The sequence below is a fragment of the Oncorhynchus gorbuscha genome, linkage group LG02 (genome assembly GCF_021184085.1).
Source record: "Oncorhynchus gorbuscha isolate QuinsamMale2020 ecotype Even-year linkage group LG02, OgorEven_v1.0, whole genome shotgun sequence".
In the NCBI taxonomy this organism is placed as follows: Eukaryota; Metazoa; Chordata; class Actinopteri; order Salmoniformes; family Salmonidae; genus Oncorhynchus; species Oncorhynchus gorbuscha.
The window spans coordinates 102522667-102542922 of record NC_060174.1 but is presented as its reverse complement, the minus strand read 5'-3'; the positions used below and the strand labels follow the sequence as shown (position 1 = coordinate 102542922).

General features: G+C 44.4%; 1 protein-coding gene across 1 annotated transcript in view; it reads right to left on the bottom strand.

Annotated features, from left to right (window-relative positions):
- The window catches only part of LOC124014464 (tetratricopeptide repeat protein 1-like), a 22013-nt gene extending 1757 nt beyond the window's left edge, over window positions 1-20256 (bottom strand). Inside the window, 6 exon segments of the mRNA XM_046329510.1 lie at window positions 5264-5412; window positions 6507-6543; window positions 16773-16885; window positions 19555-19615; window positions 19746-20228; window positions 20230-20256. Coding sequence (XP_046185466.1) covers window positions 5264-5412; window positions 6507-6543; window positions 16773-16885; window positions 19555-19615; window positions 19746-20228; window positions 20230-20256 — 870 coding nt within the window.

Here is a 20256-nt window from a genome sequence, read left to right as displayed (position 1 = left end):
CTACACAGGTCTACACAGCATCTTCCATCCAGGGAGCTGCAGGTCTACACAGCATCTTCCATCTAGGGAGCTGCAGGTCTAGACAGCATCTTCCATCTAGGGAGCTGCAGGTCTAGACAGCATCTTCCATCTAGGGAGCTGCAGGTCTAGACAGCATCTTCCATCTCGGGAGCTGCAGGTCTAGACAGCATCTTCCATCTAGGGAGCTGTAGGTCTAGACAGCATCTTCCATCTAGGGAGCTGCAGGTCTAGACAGCATCTTCCATCTAGGGAGCTGCAGGTCTAGACAGCATCTTCCATCTCGGGTGCTGCAGGTCTAGACAGCATCTTCTATCTAGGGTGCTGCAGGTCTAGACAGCATCTTCCATCTAGGGAGCAGCAGGTCTAGACAGCATCTTCCATCTAGGGAGCTGCAGGTCTAGACAGCATCTTCCATCTAGGGAGCTGCAGGTCTAGACAGCATCTTCCATCTAGGGAGCTGCAGGTCTAGACAGCATCTTCCATCTAGGGAGCTGCAGGTCTAGACAGCATCTTCCATCTAGGGAGCTGCAGGTCTAGACAGCATCTTCTATCTAGGGAGCTGCAGGTCTACACAGCATCTTCTATCTATGGAGCTGCAGGTCTAGACAGCATCTTCCATCTAGGGAGCTGCAGGTCTAGACAGCATCTTCTATCTAGGGAGCTGCAGGTCTAGACAGCATCTTCCATCTAGGGAGCTGCAGGTCTAGACAGCATCTTCCATCTAGGGAGCTGCAGGTCTACACAGCATCTTCTATCTAGGGAGCTGCAGGTCTATACAGCATCTTCTATCTAGGGAGCTGCAGGTCTAGACAGCATCTTCCATCTAGGGAGCTGCAGGTCTAGACAGCATCTTCCATCTAGGGAGCTGCAGGTCTAGACAGCATCTTCCATCTAGGGAGCTGCAGGTCTAGACAGCATCTTCCATCTAGGGAGCTGCAGGTCTAGACAGCATCTTCCATCTAGGGAGCTGCAGGTCTAGACAGCATCTTCCATCTAGGGAGCTGCAGGTCTAGACAGCACGCCTCCAAGGACAGAAGTTCTCATCACACATTATCCATTCTAGATCAAACTACACTGAACAAAAATATAAAAACGCAACTAGAAATATTTTATTGAGTTAAAGTTCATAAACTCAGCAAAAAAACATCCTCACTGTCAACTGCGTTTATTTTAAGTAAACTTAACATGTGTAAATATTTGTATGAACATAAGAATCAACAACTGAGACAAACCGAACAAGTTCCACAGACATGTTACTAGGAGAAATGGAATAATGTGTCCCTGAACAATGGGGGGGGGGGGGTGTCAAAAATCAAAAGTAACAGTCAGTATCTGGTGTGGCCACCAGCTGCATTAAGTACTGCAGTGCATCTCCTCCTCGTGGACTGCACCAGATTTGCCAGTTCTTGCTGTAACGCACAGAGTTGAGATTGCCTGCAATGACAACAAGCTCAGTCCGATGATACGGTGACACACTGCCCCCAGATCATGACGGAACCTCCACCTCGATCCCGCTCCAGAGTACAGGCCTCGGTGTAACGCTCATTCCTCCGACGATAAACGCAAATCCGACCAACACCCCTGGTGAGACAAAACCGCGACTCATCAGTGAAGAGCACTTTTTGCCAGTCCTGTCTGGTCCAGCGACGGTGGGTTTGTGCCCATAGGTGACGTTGTTGCCGGTGATGTCCGGTGAGGACCTGCCTTACAACAGGCCTACAAGCCCTCAGTACAGCCTCTCTCAGCCTATTGTGGACAGTCTGAGCACTGATGGAGGGATTGTGTGTTCCTGGTGTAACTCGGACATTGTTGTTGCCATCCTGTACCTGTCCCGCAGGTGTGAGTTTCAGAAGTACCAATCCTGTGTAGGTATTGTTACACAGGGTCTGCCACTGAGAGGATGATCAGCTGTCTGTCCTGTCTCCCTGTAGCAGGGACCCTGGGCATCTTTCTTTTGGTGTTTTTCCAGAGTCAGTAGAAAGGCCTCTTTAGTGTCCTAAGTTTTTCTAACTGTGACCTTAATTGTCTACCGTCTGTAAGCTGTTAGTGTCTTAACGACCGTTCCACAGGTGCATGTTCATTAATTGTTCATGGTTCATTGAACAAGCCTGGGAAACAGTGTTTAAACCCTTTACAATGAAGATCTATGAAGTTATTTGGATTTTTACTAATGATCTTTGAAAGACAGGGTGCTGAAAAATGGACGTTTCTTTTTTTGAGTTTAAGGAAAATCAAATCAATTGAAATAAAGTCATTAGGCCCTAATCTATGGATTTCACATGACTGGGAATACAGATGTTCAACTGTTGGCCACAGAAAAAAAGGAAAAAAATGGACTGTACTTATGTCTTTGAAATGTTTTCCTGGGGGTGCAGGAAAAGCAGTCAGTATCTGGTGTGACCACCATTTGCCTCATGCAGTGCGACACATCTCCTTCACATTTCACCTTTATTTAACCAGGTAGGCAAGTTGAGAACAAGTTCTCATTTACAATTGCGACCTGGCCAAGATAAAGCAAAGCAGTTCGACACATACAACAACACAGAGTTACACATGGAGTAAAACAAACATACAGTCAATAATACAGTAGAAACAAGTCTATATACAATGTGAGCAAATGAGGTGAGATAAGGGAGGTAAAGGCAAAAAAAAGGCCATGGTGGCAAAGTAAATACAATATAGCAAGTAAAACACTGGAATGGTAGATTTGCAGTGGAAGAAAGTGCAAAGTAGAAATAAAAAATAATGGGGTGCAAAAGGAGCAAAATAAATAAATAAATACAGTAGGGGAGAGGTAGTTGTTTGGGCTAAATTATAGGTGGGCTATGTACACATAGAATTGATCAGGCTGTGTATTGTGGCCTGTGGAATGTTCTCCTACTCCTCTTTAATGGCTGTGCGAAGGTTCTGGATATTGGCGGGAACTGGAACACGGCGTTGTACGCATTGATCCAAAGCATCCCAAACATGTCTGGTGAGTCTGCAGACCACTGAAGAACTGACACATTGTCAGCTTCCAAGTAGTATACAGATTATCATGCTGAAACACGAGGTGATGTCGGTGGATGAATGGCATGGCAATGGGGGCCTCGGGATCTCGTCACGGTATCTCTGTGCATTCAAATCGCCATTGATAAAATGCAATTGTGTCCGTTGTCCGTAGCTTATGCCTGCCCATTCCATAACCCCACCACCAGGGGGCACTCTGTTCACAATGTTGACATCAGCAAACCACTCACCCACACGATACCATTACACGTCGTCTGCCATCTGCCTGGTACAGTTGAAACTAGGATTTATCCGTGAAGAGCAAACACCTCCAGCACGCCAGTGGCCATTGAAGGTGAGCTTTTGCCTAGTGAAGTCAGTTACAACGCCAAACTGCAGTCAGGTCAAGACCCTGGTGAGGACGATAAGCACGCAGATGAGATTCCCAAAGACGGTCTCTGACAGTTCCTGCAGAAATTCTTCAGTTGTGCAAATCCACAGTTTCAGCAGCTGTCCGGTGGCTGGTGTCAGACGATTCTGCAGGTGAAGAAGCCGGAAGTCCTAGGCTGACGTGGTTACACGTGTTCAGGGGATGAGGCCAGTTGGACATACTGCCAAATTCTCTAAAATAATGTTGGAGGTGGCTTATGGTAGAGAAATGAACATTCAATTATCTGGCAGCAGTTCTGGTGGACATCCCTGCAGTCAGCATGCCAATTGCACGCTCCCTCAAAACTTGAGACATCTGTGGCATTGTGTTGTGTGACAAAACTGCACATTTTAGAGTGGCCTTTTAATGTCCCCAGTACAAGGTGCACCTGTGTAATGATCATGCTGTTTAATCATCTTATTGATATACCACACCTGTCAGGTGGCTGGATTATCTTGGCAAAGGAGAAATGCTCACGAACAGGAATGTAAACACATTTGTGCCCAAAATCAGATAAAAAAAAAATAAGCTTTTTGTGAGTATGGAAAATTTCTGCTCACGAAACATGGGACTGACACTTGTTGCGTTTATATTTTTGTTCAGTATAATTAACTGTGGAGTTGTTGGGAGGAGTTGATTCTCTGGTAAGTGTATGTGTGTGTACCAGTGTGTGTCGGGGCTGGGGAGATAAGACGAGAGTATCTTGAGACCATTTAGTGTCAGATGGTGCATTTCAGATGGAGAAAAGCTTCTATTCCAGGCCAGTCCAATCCGTGCCTTAAACGGCACCCTATTCCCTATGTAGTGCATTAGTTAGTGCACTCTAAAAGGGACTAATAGGATGCCTTTTGGGATGCAGGCGCTGTGAGCTTGTGTTGTGTAAGCCTCCCCCTCATGGCTACATTAGTAAGAGCTGCTACTCGGCTCCTGTTATTATTGCAGAGCCTCATTCAGAACAAATCAGGGACACAGAAACTGTCAACCACAAACCTCATTGAATGGAAAGATGAAAAACACATCTTTGTCCAAGACATTTCAGTTTGCCTAGCATTCAATATTTCATGTTTAACAGTAAATGCATTTTTTATTTATTTTTGATGAATTTGACACCCTAGCTATTAAACAAGCAAAATCAATTAAATGGTTTAATAACTGGGCCCCATATCAAACGCTTCATTATTATTGATTATAACGACTGTTTGGGTTTCGCTAAAGGCACACCTAACAACATTCAATGTAAAATGAAAACCTTCACACAATACTGTTCATGTGTTAACTACGACATGACATGTGCATTTACTGAAGAGTGTTTTTTTATTTTCTTATATATCTTATTTTGGGGGGAGTGTATTTTACCCCCTTTCTCGATCTTGTCTCATCGCTGCAACTCCCCAACAGGTCGAAAAAGGCAAAGGTCGAGTCATGCGTCCTCCCAAACATGACCTGCCAAACCACGCTTTTTTAACACCCGGAAGCCAGCCGCATCAATGTGTCAGAGGAAACACTGTTCAACCGACGACCGAGGTCAGCCTGCAGGCGCCCGGCCCGCCACAAGGATTCTCTAAAGCACGATGAGCCAAGTAAAGCACCCCCGGCCATACTCTCCCCTAACCCGGATGACGCTGGGCCAATTGTGCGCCGCCCTATGGGACTCCCGATCACGGCTGGTTGTGATACAGCCCGGGATCGAACCTGGGTCTGTAGTGATGCAGTGCCTTAAACCTCTACGCCACTTGGGAGGCGAAGAGTGACTTAAAATGTAAGCCTTCTCTATTCTGCTAACAATTATATATTATAGTATAAATGTCAGTGGTTGCTACTAACCATGCAGGCCTCTCTGGCTGAAGGCAGGTGGGGGTCTTTCTCCAGAGCAGCCTTGTAGTCTTCCAAAGCCTCATCCAGCTTGTCTGTTTTCTCATAGAGCTCTGCCCTCCGCAGGATCGCTCGCATGTAGTTTGGGTTCAACTCTATGGCTGGAGGTGATGAAAACAAGGACAGAGTTCTAGTTACGTAGCGATGGGTATGAATAATACAAATGGCATTTATCCAAATCTGCAGCTGGCGTTAGTGATTTCGATCATACGCCTGGATTGGTTGAACAGAATTATTATAATATATTTTTTAAAACAGTGTTCTGGAGTGGGAATTGTCTTCTTCACACACAATATACTTGGAAAGAAGCACACACCATGTCCCAGACAGGTCAATCATCTGGCGTGCCATGTCCCAGACAGGTCAATCGTCTGGCATGCCATGTCCCAGACAGGTCAATCGTCTGGCTGGCGTGCCATGTCCCAGACAGGTCAATCGTCTGGCTGGCGTGCCATGTCCCAGACAGGTCAATCGTCTGGCATGCCATGTCCCAGACAGGTCAATCGTCTGGCGTGCCATGTCCCAGACAGGTCAATCGTCTGGCGTGCCATGTCCCAGACAGGTCAATCGTCTGGCGTGCCATGTCCCAGACAGGTCAATCGTCTGGTATGCCATGTCCCAGACAGGTCAATCGTCTGGCATGCCATGTCCCAGACAGGTCAATCGTCTGGCATGCCATGTCCCAGACAGGTCAATCGTCTGGCGTGCCATGTCCCAGACAGGTCAATCGTCTGGCTGGCGTGCCATGTCCCAGACAGGTCAATCGTCTGGCTGGCGTGCCATGTCCCAGACGGGTCAATCGTCTGGCACGCCATGTCCCAGACGGGTCAATCGTCTGGCACCCCATGTCCCAGACAGGTCAATCGTCTGGCACGCCATGTCCCAGACAGGTCAATCGTCTGGCACGCCATGTCCCAGACAGGTCAATCGTCTGGCACGCCATGTCCCAGACAGGTCAATCGTCTGGCACGCCATGTCCCAGACAGGTCAATCGTCTGGCACGCCATGTCCCAGACAGGTCAATCGTCTGGCACGCCATGTCCCAGACAGGTCAATCGTCTGGCACGCCATGTCCCAGACAGGTCAATCGTCTGGCACGCCATGTCCCAGACAGGTCAATCGTCTGGCACGCCATGTCCCAGACAGGTCAATCGTCTGGCATTGTGGAATTAGAACAGAGACATAACAGACTCACCCTTGGTGCAGTCAGCGATGGCTCTCTCATTCTTATCCTATTAGAGGGGGAAAGTTGTTTCAAACTCAGCAGTCACCATTTTGTTATGTATTTGTTTGGGTGGAAAGGTTATGACAAGATGACATCAACTCCAAATGACATTTTGATGTCTTGACCCGAGCCATCTGAATAACCAGGTAGGATTGTGTTTGCCAGGCAAACCAATCCTAAACTTATGTAGCATGTAGCTACAGTAGAGCACCACTAGGGGTCACAAGAGATCTGTCTCTCTTAGCCCCACCCTCTTGGGAGATAATGGTGGTTTACTCAGCGCTTCATTTTAGCCTGCTAGAACAGGATCCTGCACCTCTCCGTTTTGGACTGTTTAATTCCGGAACCTATTTGACCGGATCCAATACCTATCGTGGCATGAAACATCATTTTCACTTTTTGCTATGTAAAAAATGCAGATTAAAAGAGATCAAAGTTAATTCGTGTTGCCTTTGTTAATTTTCCTCCCCCCCGCCTCAAAGATGTGATGTGAAAAAAAGTAGATTTCCAGCCCAGGGTTGATATTCTAAGAGTTGATTCGCGTTGGGCCGTGCCGGTCAGGGCTTAAGGTTTGCACAACGTTGTAACCTATACTTGAGACCAACAAGTAGCCGTGGCTGTGTGAGAAGAACACCAGTATCGCTCACAGAACTGGAATGAGATCCCCTATATGATCTTTCTCCCTCTCTCCACTCTGATAGACATGACCCTGCAACTCATCAAGTATTTCCTTACAGATCATTTAAAAGGGTTCTGAAATGGGCTATATAACGGGTTCTGGAGGGGCTATATAAAGGGTTCTGAAGGAGCCATATAACAGGTTCTGAAGGAGCTATATAAAGGGTTCTGAAAGGGGCTATATAACGGGTTCTGGAGGAGCTATATAAAGGGTTCTGAAGGGTTCTGAAGGAGCCATATAACGGGTTCTGGAGGAGCTATATAAAGGGTTCTGAAGGAGCCATATAACGGGTTCTGAAAGGGGCTATATAACGGGTTCTGGAGGAGCTATATAAAGGGTTCTGAAGGAGCTATATAAAGGGTTCTGAAGGAGCTATATAACAGGTTCTGGAGGAGCTATATAAATGGTTCTGAAGGAGCTATATAAAGGGTTCTGGAGGAGCTATATAAAGGGTTCTGAAGGAGCTATATAACGGGTTCTGGAGGAGCTATATAAAGGGTTCTGAAGGAGCTATATAAAGGGTTCTGGAGGAGCTATATAAAGGGTTCTGAAGGAGCCATATAACGGGTTCTGAAAGGGGCTATATAACGGGTTCTGGAGGAGCTATATAAAGGGTTCTGAAGGAGCCATATAACGGGTTCTGAAGGAGCTATATAAAGGGTTCTGAAAGGGGCTATATAACGGGTTCTGGAGGAGCTATATAAAGGGTTCTGAAGGAGCTATAGAAAGGGTTCTGAAGGAGCTATATAAAGGGTTCTGGAGGAGCTATATAAAGGGTTCTGAAGGAGCCATATAACGGGTTCTGAAGGAGCTATATAAAGGGTTCTGAAATGGGCTATATAACGGGTTCTGGAGGAGCTATATAAAGGGTTCTGAAGGAGCTATATAACGGGTTCTGGAGGAGCTATATAAAGGGTTCTGAAGGAGCTATAACGGGTTCTGAAAGGGGCTATATAACGGGTTCTGGAGGAGCTATATAAAGGGTTCTGAAGGAGCCATATAACAGGTTCTGAAGGAGCTATATAAAGGGTTCTGAAAGGGGCTATATAACGGGTTCTGGAGGAGCTATATAAAGGGTTCTGAAGGAGCTATAGAAAGGGTTCTGAAGGAGCTATATAAAGGGTTCTGGAGGAGCTATATAAAGGGTTCTGAAGGAGCCATATAACGGGTTCTGAAGGAGCTATATAAAGGGTTCTGAAATGGGCTATATAACGGGTTCTGGAGGAGCTATATAAAGGGTTCTGAAGGAGCTATATAACGGGTTCTGGAGGAGCTATATAACGGGTTCTGGAGGAGCTATATAACGGGTTCTGAAGGAGCTATATAAAGGGTTCTGAAAGGGGCTATATAACGGGTTCTGGAGGAGCTATATAAAGGGTTCTGAAAGGGGCTATATAAAGGGTTCTGAAGGAGCTATATAACGGGTTCTGAAGGAGCTATAGAAAGGGTTCTGAAGGAGCCATATAACGGGTTCTGAAAGGGGCTATATAACGGGTTCTGGAGGAGCTATATAAAGGGTTCTGAAGGAGCTATATAAAGGGTTCTGAAGGAGCTATATAACAGGTTCTGGAGGAGCTATATAAAGGGTTCTGAAGGAGCCATATAACAGGTTCTGAAGGAGCTATATAAAGGGTTCTGAAAGGGGCTATATAACGGGTTCTGGAGGAGCTATATAAAGGGTTCTGAAGGAGCTATAGAAAGGGTTCTGAAGGAGCCATATAACGGGTTCTGGAGGAGCTATATAAAGGGTTCTGAAGGAGCCATATAACGGGTTCTGAAAGGGGCTATATAACGGGTTCTGGAGGAGCTATATAAAGGGTTCTGAAGGAGCTATATAAAGGGTTCTGAAGGAGCTATATAACAGGTTCTGGAGGAGCTATATAAATGGTTCTGAAGGAGCTATATAAAGGGTTCTGGAGGAGCTATATAAAGGGTTCTGAAGGAGCTATATAATGGGTTCTGGAGGAGCTATATAAAGGGTTCTGAAGGAGCTATATAAAGGGTTCTGGAGGAGCTATATAAAGGGTTCTGAAGGAGCCATATAAAGGGTTCTGAAAGGGGCTATAACGGGTTCTGGAGGAGCTATATAAAGGGTTCTCATATAACGGGTTCTGAAGGAGCTATATAAAGGGTTCTGAAAGGGGCTATATAACGGGTTCTGGAGGAGCTATATAAAGGGTTCTGAAGGAGCTATAGAAAGGGTTCTGAAGGAGCTATATAAAGGGTTCTGGAGGAGCTATATAAAGGGTTCTGAAGGAGCCATATAACGGGTTCTGAAGGAGCTATATAAAGGGTTCTGAAATGGGCTATATAACGGGTTCTGGAGGAGCTATATAAAGGGTTCTGAAGGAGCTATATAACGGGTTCTGGAGGAGCTATATAAAGGGTTCTGAAGGAGCCATATAACGGGTTCTGAAAGGGGCTATATAACGGGTTCTGGAGGAGCTATATAAAGGGTTCTGAAGGAGCCATATAACAGGTTCTGAAGGAGCTATATAAAGGGTTCTGAAAGGGGCTATATAACGGGTTCTGGAGGAGCTATATAAAGGGTTCTGAAGGAGCTATAGAAAGGGTTCTGAAGGAGCTATATAAAGGGTTCTGGAGGAGCTATATAAAGGGTTCTGAAGGAGCTATATAAAGGGTTCTGAAGGAGCTATATAAAGGGTTCTGAAATGGGCTATATAACGGGTTCTGGAGGAGCTATATAAAGGGTTCTGAAGGAGCTATATAACGGGTTCTGGAGGAGCTATATAACGGGTTCTGGAGGAGCTATATAACGGGTTCTGAAGGAGCTATATAAAGGGTTCTGAAAGGGGCTATATAACGGGTTCTGGAGGAGCTATATAAAGGGTTCTGAAAGGGGCTATATAAAGGGTTCTGAAGGAGCTATATAACGGGTTCTGGAGGAGCTATATAACGGGTTCTGGAGGAGCTATATAACGGGTTCTGGAGGAGCTATATAAAGGGTTCTGAAAGGGGCTATATAAAGGGTTCTGAAGGAGCTATATAACGGGTTCTGGAGGAGCTATATAACGGGTTCTGGAGGAGCTATATAACGGGTTCTGAAGGAGCTATATAAAGGGTTCTGAAAGGGGCTATATAACGGGTTCTGGAGGAGCTATATAAAGGGTTCTGAAGGAGCCATATAACGGGTTCTGAAGGAGCTATATAAAGGGTTCTGAAAGGGGCTATATAACGGGTTCTGGAGGAGCTATATAAAGGGTTCTGAAGGAGCTATAGAAAGGGTTCTGAAGGAGCTATATAAAGGGTTCTGGAGGAGCTATATAAAGGGTTCTGAAGGAGCCATATAACGGGTTCTGAAGGAGCTATATAAAGGGTTCTGGAGGAGCTATATAACGGGTTCTGAAGGAGCTATATAAAGGGTTCTGAAAGGGGCTATATAACGGGTTCTGGAGGAGCTATATAAAGGGTTCTGAAGGAGCTATAGAAAGGGTTCTGAAGGAGCTATATAAAGGGTTCTGGAGGAGCTATATAAAGGGTTCTGAAGGAGCCATATAACGGGTTCTGAAGGAGCTATATAAAGGGTTCTGAAAGGGGCTATATAACGGGTTCTGGAGGAGCTATATAAAGGGTTCTGAAGGAGCCATATAACGGGTTCTGAAGGAGCTATATAAAGGGTTCTGAAGGAGCTATAGAAAGGGTTCTGAAGGAGCTATATAAAGGGTTCTGAAGGAGCTATATAAAGGGTTCTAAAGGAGCTATATAAAAGGGTTCTGAAGGAGCTATATAAAGGGTTCTGAAGGAGCTATATAAAGGGTTCTGAAAGAAGCTATATAAAGGGTTCTGAAGGAGCTATATAACGGGTTCTGGAGGAGCTATATAAAGGGTTCTGAAGGAGCCATATAACGGGTTCTGAAAGGGGCTATATAACGGGTTCTGGAGGAGCTATATAAAGGGTTCTGAAGGAGCCATATAACGGGTTCTGGAGGAGCTATATAAAGGGTTCTGAAATGGGCTATATAACGGGTTCTGGAGGAGCTATATAAAGGGTTCTGAAGGAGCTATATAACGGGTTCTGGAGGAGACGGGTTCTGGAGGAGCTATAAAGGGTTCTGAAGGAGCTATATAAAGGGTTCTGAAAGGGGCTATATAACGGGTTCTGGAGGAGCTATATAAAGGGTTCTGAAGGAGCTATAGAAAGGGTTCTGAAGGAGCTATAGAAAGGGTTCTGAAGGAGCTATATAAAGGGTTCTGAAAGGGGCTATATAACGGGTTCTGGAGGAGCCATATAACGGGTTCTGAAGGAGCTATATAAAGGGTTCTGAAGGAGCTATAGAAAGGGTTCTGAAGGAGCTATATAAAGGGTTCTGAAGGAGCTATATAAAGGGTTCTGAAGGAGCTATATAAAGGGTTCTAAAGGAGCTATATAAAAGGGTTCTGAAGGAGCTATATAAAGGGTTCTGAAGGAGCTATATAAAGGGTTCTGAAAGAAGCTATATAAAGGGTTCTGAAGGAGCTATAAAGGGTTCTGAAGGAGCTATATAAAGGGTTCTGAAGGAGCTATAGAAAGGGTTCTGAACGAGCTATATAACGGGTTCTGGAGGAGCTATATAACGGGTTCTGGAGGAGCTATATAAAGGGTTCTGAAGGAGCCATATAACAGGTTCTGAAGGAGCTATATAAAGGGTTCTGAAAGGGGCTATATAACGGGTTCTGGAGGAGCTATATAAAGGGTTCTGAAGGAGCTATAGAAAGGGTTCTGAAGGAGCCATATAACGGGTTCTGGAGGAGCTATATAAAGGGTTCTGAAGGAGCCATATAACGGGTTCTGGAGGAGCTATATAAAGGGTTCTGAAGGAGCTATATAAAGGGTTCTGAAGGAGCTATATAACAGGTTCTGGAGGAGCTATATAAATGGTTCTGAAGGAGCTATATAAAGGGTTCTGGAGGAGCTATATAAAGGGTTCTGAAGGAGCTATATAAAGGGTTCTGGAGGAGCTATATAAAGGGTTCTGAAGGAGCTATATAAAGGGTTCTGGAGGAGCTATATAAAGGGTTCTGGAGGAGCTATATAAAGGGTTCTGAAGGAGCCATATAACGGGTTCTGAAAGGGGCTATATAACGGGTTCTGGAGGAGCTATATAAAGGGTTCTGAAGGAGCCATATAACGGGTTCTGAAGGAGCTATATAAAGGGTTCTGAAAGGGGCTATATAACGGGTTCTGGAGGAGCTATATAAAGGGTTCTGAAGGAGCTATAGAAAGGGTTCTGAAGGAGCTATATAAAGGGTTCTGGAGGAGCTATATAAAGGGTTCTGAAGGAGCCATATAACGGGTTCTGAAGGAGCTATATAAAGGGTTCTGAAATGGGCTATATAACGGGTTCTGGAGGAGCTATATAAAGGGTTCTGAAGGAGCTATATAACGGGTTCTGGAGGAGCTATATAAAGGGTTCTGAAGGAGCCATATAACGGGTTCTGAAAGGGGCTATATAACGGGTTCTGGAGGAGCTATATAAAGGGTTCTGAAGGAGCCATATAACAGGTTCTGAAGGAGCTATATAAAGGGTTCTGAAAGGGGCTATATAACGGGTTCTGGAGGAGCTATATAAAGGGTTCTGAAGGAGCTATAGAAAGGGTTCTGAAGGAGCTATATAAAGGGTTCTGGAGGAGCTATATAAAGGGTTCTCTGTTCTGAAGGAGCTATATAAAGGGTTCTGAAATGGGCTATAAAGGGTTCTGGAGGAGCTATATAAAGGGTTCTGAAGGAGCTATATAACGGGTTCTGGAGGAGCTATATAACGGGTTCTGGAGGAGCTATATAACGGGTTCTGAAGGAGCTATATAAAGGGTTCTGAAAGGGCTATATAACGGGTTCTGGAGGAGCTATATAAAGGGTTCTGAAAGGGGCTATATAAAGGGTTCTGAAGGAGCTATATAACGGGTTCTGGAGGAGCTATATAACGGGTTCTGGAGGAGCTATATAACGGGTTCTGGAGGAGCTATATAAAGGGTTCTGAAAGGGGCTATATAAAGGGTTCTGAAGGAGCTATATAACGGGTTCTGGAGGAGCTATATAACGGGTTCTGGAGGAGCTATATAACGGGTTCTGAAGGAGCTATATAAAGGGTTCTGAAAGGGGCTATATAACGGGTTCTGGAGGAGCTATATAAAGGGTTTCTAACGGGTTCTGAAGGAGCTATATAAAGGGTTCTGAAAGGGGCTATATAACGGGTTCTGGAGGAGCTATATAAAGGGTTCTGAAGGAGCTATAGAAAGGGTTCTGAAGGAGCTATATAAAGGGTTCTGGAGGAGCTATATAAAGGGTTCTGAAGGAGCCATATAACGGGTTCTGAAGGAGCTATATAAAGGGTTCTGGAGGAGCTATATAACGGGTTCTGAAGGAGCTATATAAAGGGTTCTGAAAGGGGCTATATAAGGGTTCTGGAGGAGCTATATAAAGGGTTCTGAAGGAGCTATAGAAAGGGTTCTGAAGGAGCTATATAAAGGGTTTGGAGGAGCTATATAAAGGGTTCTGAAGGAGCCTATAACGGGTTCTAAAGGAGCTATATAAAGGGTTCTGAAAGGGCTATATAAGGGTTCTGGAGGAGCTATATAAAGGGTTCATATAACGGGTTCTGAAGGAGCTATATAAAGGGTTCTGAAGGAGCTATAGAAAGGGTTCTGAAGGAGCTATATAAAGGGTTCTGAAGGAGCTATATAAAGGGTTCTAAAGGAGCTATATAAAAGGGTTCTGAAGGAGCTATATAAAGGGTTCTGAAGGAGCTATATAGGGTTCTGAAAGAAGCTATATAAAGGGTTCTGAAGGAGCTATATAACGGGTTCTGGAGGAGCTATATAAAGGGTTCTGAAGGAGCCTACGGGTTCTATAAAGGGTTCTGGAGGAGCTATATAAAGGGTTCTGAAGGAGCCATATAACGGGTTCTGGAGGAGCTATATAAAGGGTTCTGAAATGGGCTATATAACGGGTTCTGGAGGAGCTATATAAAGGGTTCTGAAGGAGCTATATAACGGGTTCTGGAGGAGCTATATAACGGGTTCTGGAGGAGCTATATAAAGGGTTCTGAAGGAGCTATATAAAGGGTTCTGAAAGGGGCTATATAACGGGTTCTGGAGGAGCTATATAAAGGGTTCTGAAGGAGCTATAGAAAGGGTTCTGAAGGAGCTATAGAAAGGGTTCTGAAGGAGCTATATAAAGGGTTCTGAAAGGGGCTATATAACGGGTTCTATATAAGGGTTCTGAAGGAGCTATATAAAGGGTTCTGAAGGAGCTATAGAAAGGGTTCTGAAGGAGCTATATAAAGGGTTCTGAAGGAGCTATATAAAGGGTTCTGAAGGAGCTATATAAAGGGTTCTAAAGGAGCTATATAAAAGGGTTCTGAAGGAGCTATATAAAGGGTTCTGAAGGAGCTATATAAAGGGTTCTGAAAGAAGCTATATAAAGGGTTCTGAAGGAGCTATAAAGGGTTCTGAAGGAGCTATATAAAGGGTTCTGAAGGAGCTATATAAAGGGTTCTGAAGGAGCTATATAAAGGGTTCTAAAGGAGCTATATAAAGGGTTCTAAAGGAGCTATATAAAGGGTTCTAAAGGAGCTATATAAAGGGTTCTAAAGGAGCTATATAAAGGGTTCTGAATGAGCTATATAAAGGGTTCTGAATGAGCTATATAAAGGGTTCTGAGCTATATAAAGGTTCTAAAGCTATATAAAGGGTTCTGAAGGAGCTATATAAAGGGTTTTGGAGGAGCTATATAAAGGGTTCTGGAGGAGCTATATAAAGGGTTCTGGAGGAGCTATATAAAGGGTTCTGAAGGAGCTATATAAAGGGTTCTGGAGGAGCTATATAAAGGGTTCTGGAGGAGCTATATAAAGGGTTCTGGAGGAGCTATATAAAGGGTTCTGAAAGGAGCTATATAAAGGGTTCTAAAGGAGCTATATAAAGGGTTCTAAAGGAGCTATATAAAGGGTTCTAAAGGAGCTATATAAAGGGTTCTAAAGGAGCTATATAAAGGGTTCTGGAGGAGCTATATAAAGGGTTCTGGAGGAGCTATATAAAGGGTTCTGGAGGAGCTATATAAAGGGTTCTGAAGGAGCTATATAAAGGGTTCTAAAGGAGCTATATAAAGGGTTCTGAGGGAGCTATATAAAGGGTTCTGAGGGAGCTATATAAAGGGTTCTGAAGGAGCTATATAAAGGGTTCTGAGGGAGCTATATAAAGGGTTCTGAAGGAGCTATATAAAGGGTTCTGAAGGAGCTATATATAAAGGGTTCTGAAGGAGAGGAGCTATATAAAGGGTTCTGGAGGAGCTATATAAAGGGTTCTGGAGGAGCTATATAAAGGGTTCTGGGAGCTATATAAAGGGTTCTGAAGGAGCTATATAAAGGGTTCTGAAGGAGCTATATAAAGGGTTCTGAAGGAGCTATATAAAGGGTTCTGAAGGAGCTATATAAAGGGTTCTGAAGGAGCTATATAAAGGGTTCTGAAGGAGATATATAAAGGGTTCTGGAGGAGCTATATAAAGGGTTCTGAAGGAGCTATATAAAGGGTTCTGAGGAGCTATATAAAGGGTTCTGGAGGAGCTATATAAAGGGTTCTGGAGGAGCTATATAAAGGGTTCTGAGAGGAGCTATATAAAGGGTTCTGGAGGAGCTATATAAAGGGTTCTGAAGGAGCTATATAAAGGGTTCTGAAGGAGCTATATAAAGGGTTCTGAATAGCCTAGTACACCATGAGAATGCCTATAATTTGGCCACAGAGGATCAATAGCTTCTTTAAAAATAGCCTAACTGTGGATGGTATGTAGCCCAATAACAAGGCATGCCTAGAGTCGGGAATGCGTGGCAAATCTGTCAGCGAACAGCATGCAGACAAAACAGGCCTTTAGTAATATTTAAAATACAATCGTGTGAAAACCCAGGTTGGGAAGCAAATGGCTCCTGCTGAAAAGAGAAGACTATATCAGTTTGTAGGCTACTAAAATATGTTATCATCTTTCAACAGTGGATGCTGCTGAGGGGAGGACAGCTCATAATAATGTCTGGAACGGAATGAATGGTCTCAAACATGAAAACCATGTGTTTGATACCATTCCATTGACTCCATCCTGGTCATTATTATGAGCCGTCCTTCCCTCAGCAGCTTCCACTGACTTTCAGATATTGTTTTTTTTACAAAGTAAAACAAGAGGGAGGCTTTTGGCACGAGCTCGTCGGCCATCACCAGCGACTGAGCTGGTCAGTGAAACTGGAAAGCATTTTTAGGACTAGAATTTCCTCATAGTGTAGCCTACAATGTCTCCACACACCTAGGATATTGATGGATTCAAGACAAGGTCATTTTTATTGATCACAGACTCTGTTTGTCAGGGTCAAAGTAATGTCCGGTAAGCACTGGGTTTACGTGATATAATTGTGCAATAAAAACATAAGCAATAAAAACTAGACTTCAGCTGTCTTGAGACTGACAATTCAGGAGACCTCAGAAGGGTTATAAATACCCAACCGGATTACCTTAAAAAAAAGGGGCCCTCAGAGTTCACCACTTGGTTAAATTTAAATGTTACTAGCTATCAGTCTTACCAGGTGCATGCGGGCAGCAGCACGGTTAGAGAAGAGGATAGCTCTCTCCTTGCTGGAACACACAGGGCATAATCCCAAAGCTGCAGTGTACGACTCCTCTGCCTCAGTGTGCTCTGGGAAGATATGAACAAGTGTCAGTCAATTATCCATCCATGTAAGCATTGCTGCTGGTGTACACATACATACAGTATACAGTGCATTCGGTATGTATTCAGACCCCTTTGCCTTTTTCTACATTTTGTTACGTTACATCCTTATTCTAAAATTGATTACACCCCCCCCCATAATGACAAAGCAAAAACGGCAAATGTATAAAAAGAAACAATGAAATATCACATTTACACATGTATTCAGACCCTTTGCTCTGTACTTTGTTGAAGCACCTTTGACAGCCTCAAGTCTTCTTGGGTATGACGCTACAAGCTTGGCACACCTGTATTTGGAGAGTTTCTATCATTCTTCTCAGCAGATCCTCTCAAGCAGTCAGGTTGGATGGGGAGCGTCGCTGCACAGTTATTTTCAGGTCTCTCCAGAAATCAGTTGATCGGTTTCAAGTCCAGGCTCTGGCTGGGCCACTCAAGGACATTCAAAGACTTGTCCCGAAGCCACTCCTGCGCTGACTTGGCTGTGTGCTTAGGGTCGTCGTCCTGTTGGAAGGTGAACCTTTGCCCTAGTCGCAGGTCCTGAACACTCTGGAGAAGGTTTACATCAAGGATCTCTCTGTACTTTGCGCCGTTCATCTTTCCCTCGATCCTGACTCGTCTCCCAGTCCCTTCCACTGAACAACATCACCACAGCATGATGCTGCCACCACCATTCTTCACCGTAGGGATGGTGACAGGTTTCCTCCAGACATGATGCTGCCACCACCATGCTTCACCGTAGGGATGGTGACAGGTTTCCTCCAGACGTGATGCTTGGCACTCAGGCCAAAAAGTTCAATCTTGGTCTCATCAGACCTGCAAATCTGGTTTCTTATGGTCTGAGAGTCCTTTAGGTGCCTTTTGGCAAACTCCAAGCGTGCTCTCATGTGCCTTTTACTGAGGACTGGATTCCGTCTGGCCACTCTACCATAAAGGCCTGATTGGTTGAGTGCTGCAGAGATGGGAGAATCTTACAGAAGGACAACCATCTCCACAGAGGAACTCTGGAACTCTGTCAGAGTGACCATCCGGTTCTTGGTCACCTCCCTGACCAAGGTCCTTCTCCCCCGATTACTCAGTTTGGCCAGGCGGCCAGCTGTAGGAAGAGTCTTGGTGGTTCAAAACATCTTCCATTTAAGAATGATGGAGGCCACTTCTTGGGGATCTTCAATGCTACAGCAATGTTTTGGTACCCGTCGCCAGATCTGTGCCTCGACACAATCCTGTCTCAGGGGTCTATGGACAATTCCTTCGACCTCATGGCTTGGTTTTTGCTCTGACATGCACTGTCAACTGTGGGACCTTATATAGACAGGTGTGTGCCTTTCCAAATCATGTCCAAATCAAATCAATTGAATTTACCACAGGTGGACTCCAATCAAGTTGTAGAAACATCTCAACGATGATCAATGGAAACAGGATGCACCTGAGCTCAATTTCGAGTCTCATAGCTAAAGGTCTGAATACATACATACATAAATATTTTATACATTTGCAAAAATGTCTAAAAACCTGTTTTCGCTTGTCATTATGGGGTATTGTGTTTAGATCGATGAGGATGTTATTTAATCCATTTTAGAATAAGGCTGTAACGTAACAAAATGTGGGAGAAAGGGGTCTGAATACTTTCCGAATGCACTGTATACACAGACACAGCTTTAATGTGAACAGTGTGTTAACACTAAAGCACATTTTGGGGCCGATTCTCACTAGCTAGGTTTCCATCCAATTGGTGACGGTTTATCACGTGAATATTCAAAAATCAGAAAACTTGACTCGTTGTGGATAAAAGACTGTGCGTGATGACATAGTGCACATAAAAATACTTTTTGTGGTTAAATTCACGTGCCGAATAACATTTAAAAAAAAAGTTAAAATGGGTTTCCATCGCATTTTCAACCCTAATGATGGTTTTCTCACAAAACAAATGTGCGTTATATATAGCGAGTGTGCCCACTCTTGTATTGGCAAATGCCTTTCAGCCAACAGCTCGCAGATACAGTGTGGGTATAGCCACCATCAGCGGATTACAACTTTCAGCTACTGTACCACCAACTGAATGCTGCTCTGTCCAGTGTACCCCTGAAGTACCCCCTCTTGTGCATTTTACCAGTATTCTGTTGGTCTCATGAGTCTTCTCAAGTACCTAGTACTCAAGTCCTAGTACTCCTGGTTGGGAACCACTGGTTATACTTGATGAGATTATTATGGACATTTTTTTTAAATTTGTCAACCAGCAACCAAGTATCGATCATCATGTCACCAGAATAAGACCCTCGATATTTATTGGAAAGAAGCATTAAGCTCATCCATCACCCTGTGAAGTTAATCATCATTTATTTCATCTGTAGCTCCATAAACTGCATGCTTTTCCCGACGAGCCGTAGTGAGAGGACCACACAACATGTCATCGCGTGACTCCCAAGTTTACTTTGATGGTCATTTTGTCAATATCTAAGCACAAACGCGTTTCCACTGACATTTCTCGCATAATTAACTTTACCGACATGTACTTTACTCACGTAAAAAGATTACATATCAGCAATAGTTTAAGTGAATCATTCTCTAAGATCCTGTTAACCACGTTTTCTCAAACATCCATCCTCCAGAAGTATACAGTTTAGCCTACAGCAGCTTACCTCCACTCTTGAACTGACTGTTCCCCTTGTCCTTCAGGCTCATGCTCTCCTCTCTGCGGCTCTATGGCACAGCAAAAAAAAACAATCAGATCGAGCTCTTGTAATGCCAACTTACTGACCACCAAATGATGGTTGTAGAGTTTCAAATTGCGCAATTTTTTGTTGTTGTTGTCTAGGATGAAGACGTTCACCTCTGTTTCCTCCTCGGTCATGTCTTTCTCCACTTGTCTCAGATACTCATCATCAAATTCAGGAGGAGCGTTCTCTTCTTCATTCAGTTCAGTATCAGAATCTCCCGCTTCAACTGCCATACTCTTGTCTTCTTCAGTGCACTCATCCCAAGTTTCTTTTCCCTCTTCTTCACCTCCCAATAATGTAGTTCTCGCCCCTGACAACACGGCTTCTCCTAACTCTGCACTGACGTGTTTTTTCTCTGTGTTTGGTGACCCCTCTGTTTCCTGGAATAATGCTGGGGCTTCTGAACAGTCAGTCCTTCTCTGTCTGTCACCCATGGAGCCGTCTGCTCCATTCAGAGACTCCTCACAGTCAAAGAAGGCATCGTCTCCCTGCTCAGGACCCCTGTGGGCTGCAGTGCTTTGGCCGTCTGGACATTCATGCGGTTCAGATATTCTAACATTGGCCTGAGAGTTGGTCATTCTGTCAAGGAGTGCCTTAAGACTGCTTGTCTGCTGAGGATTCCAT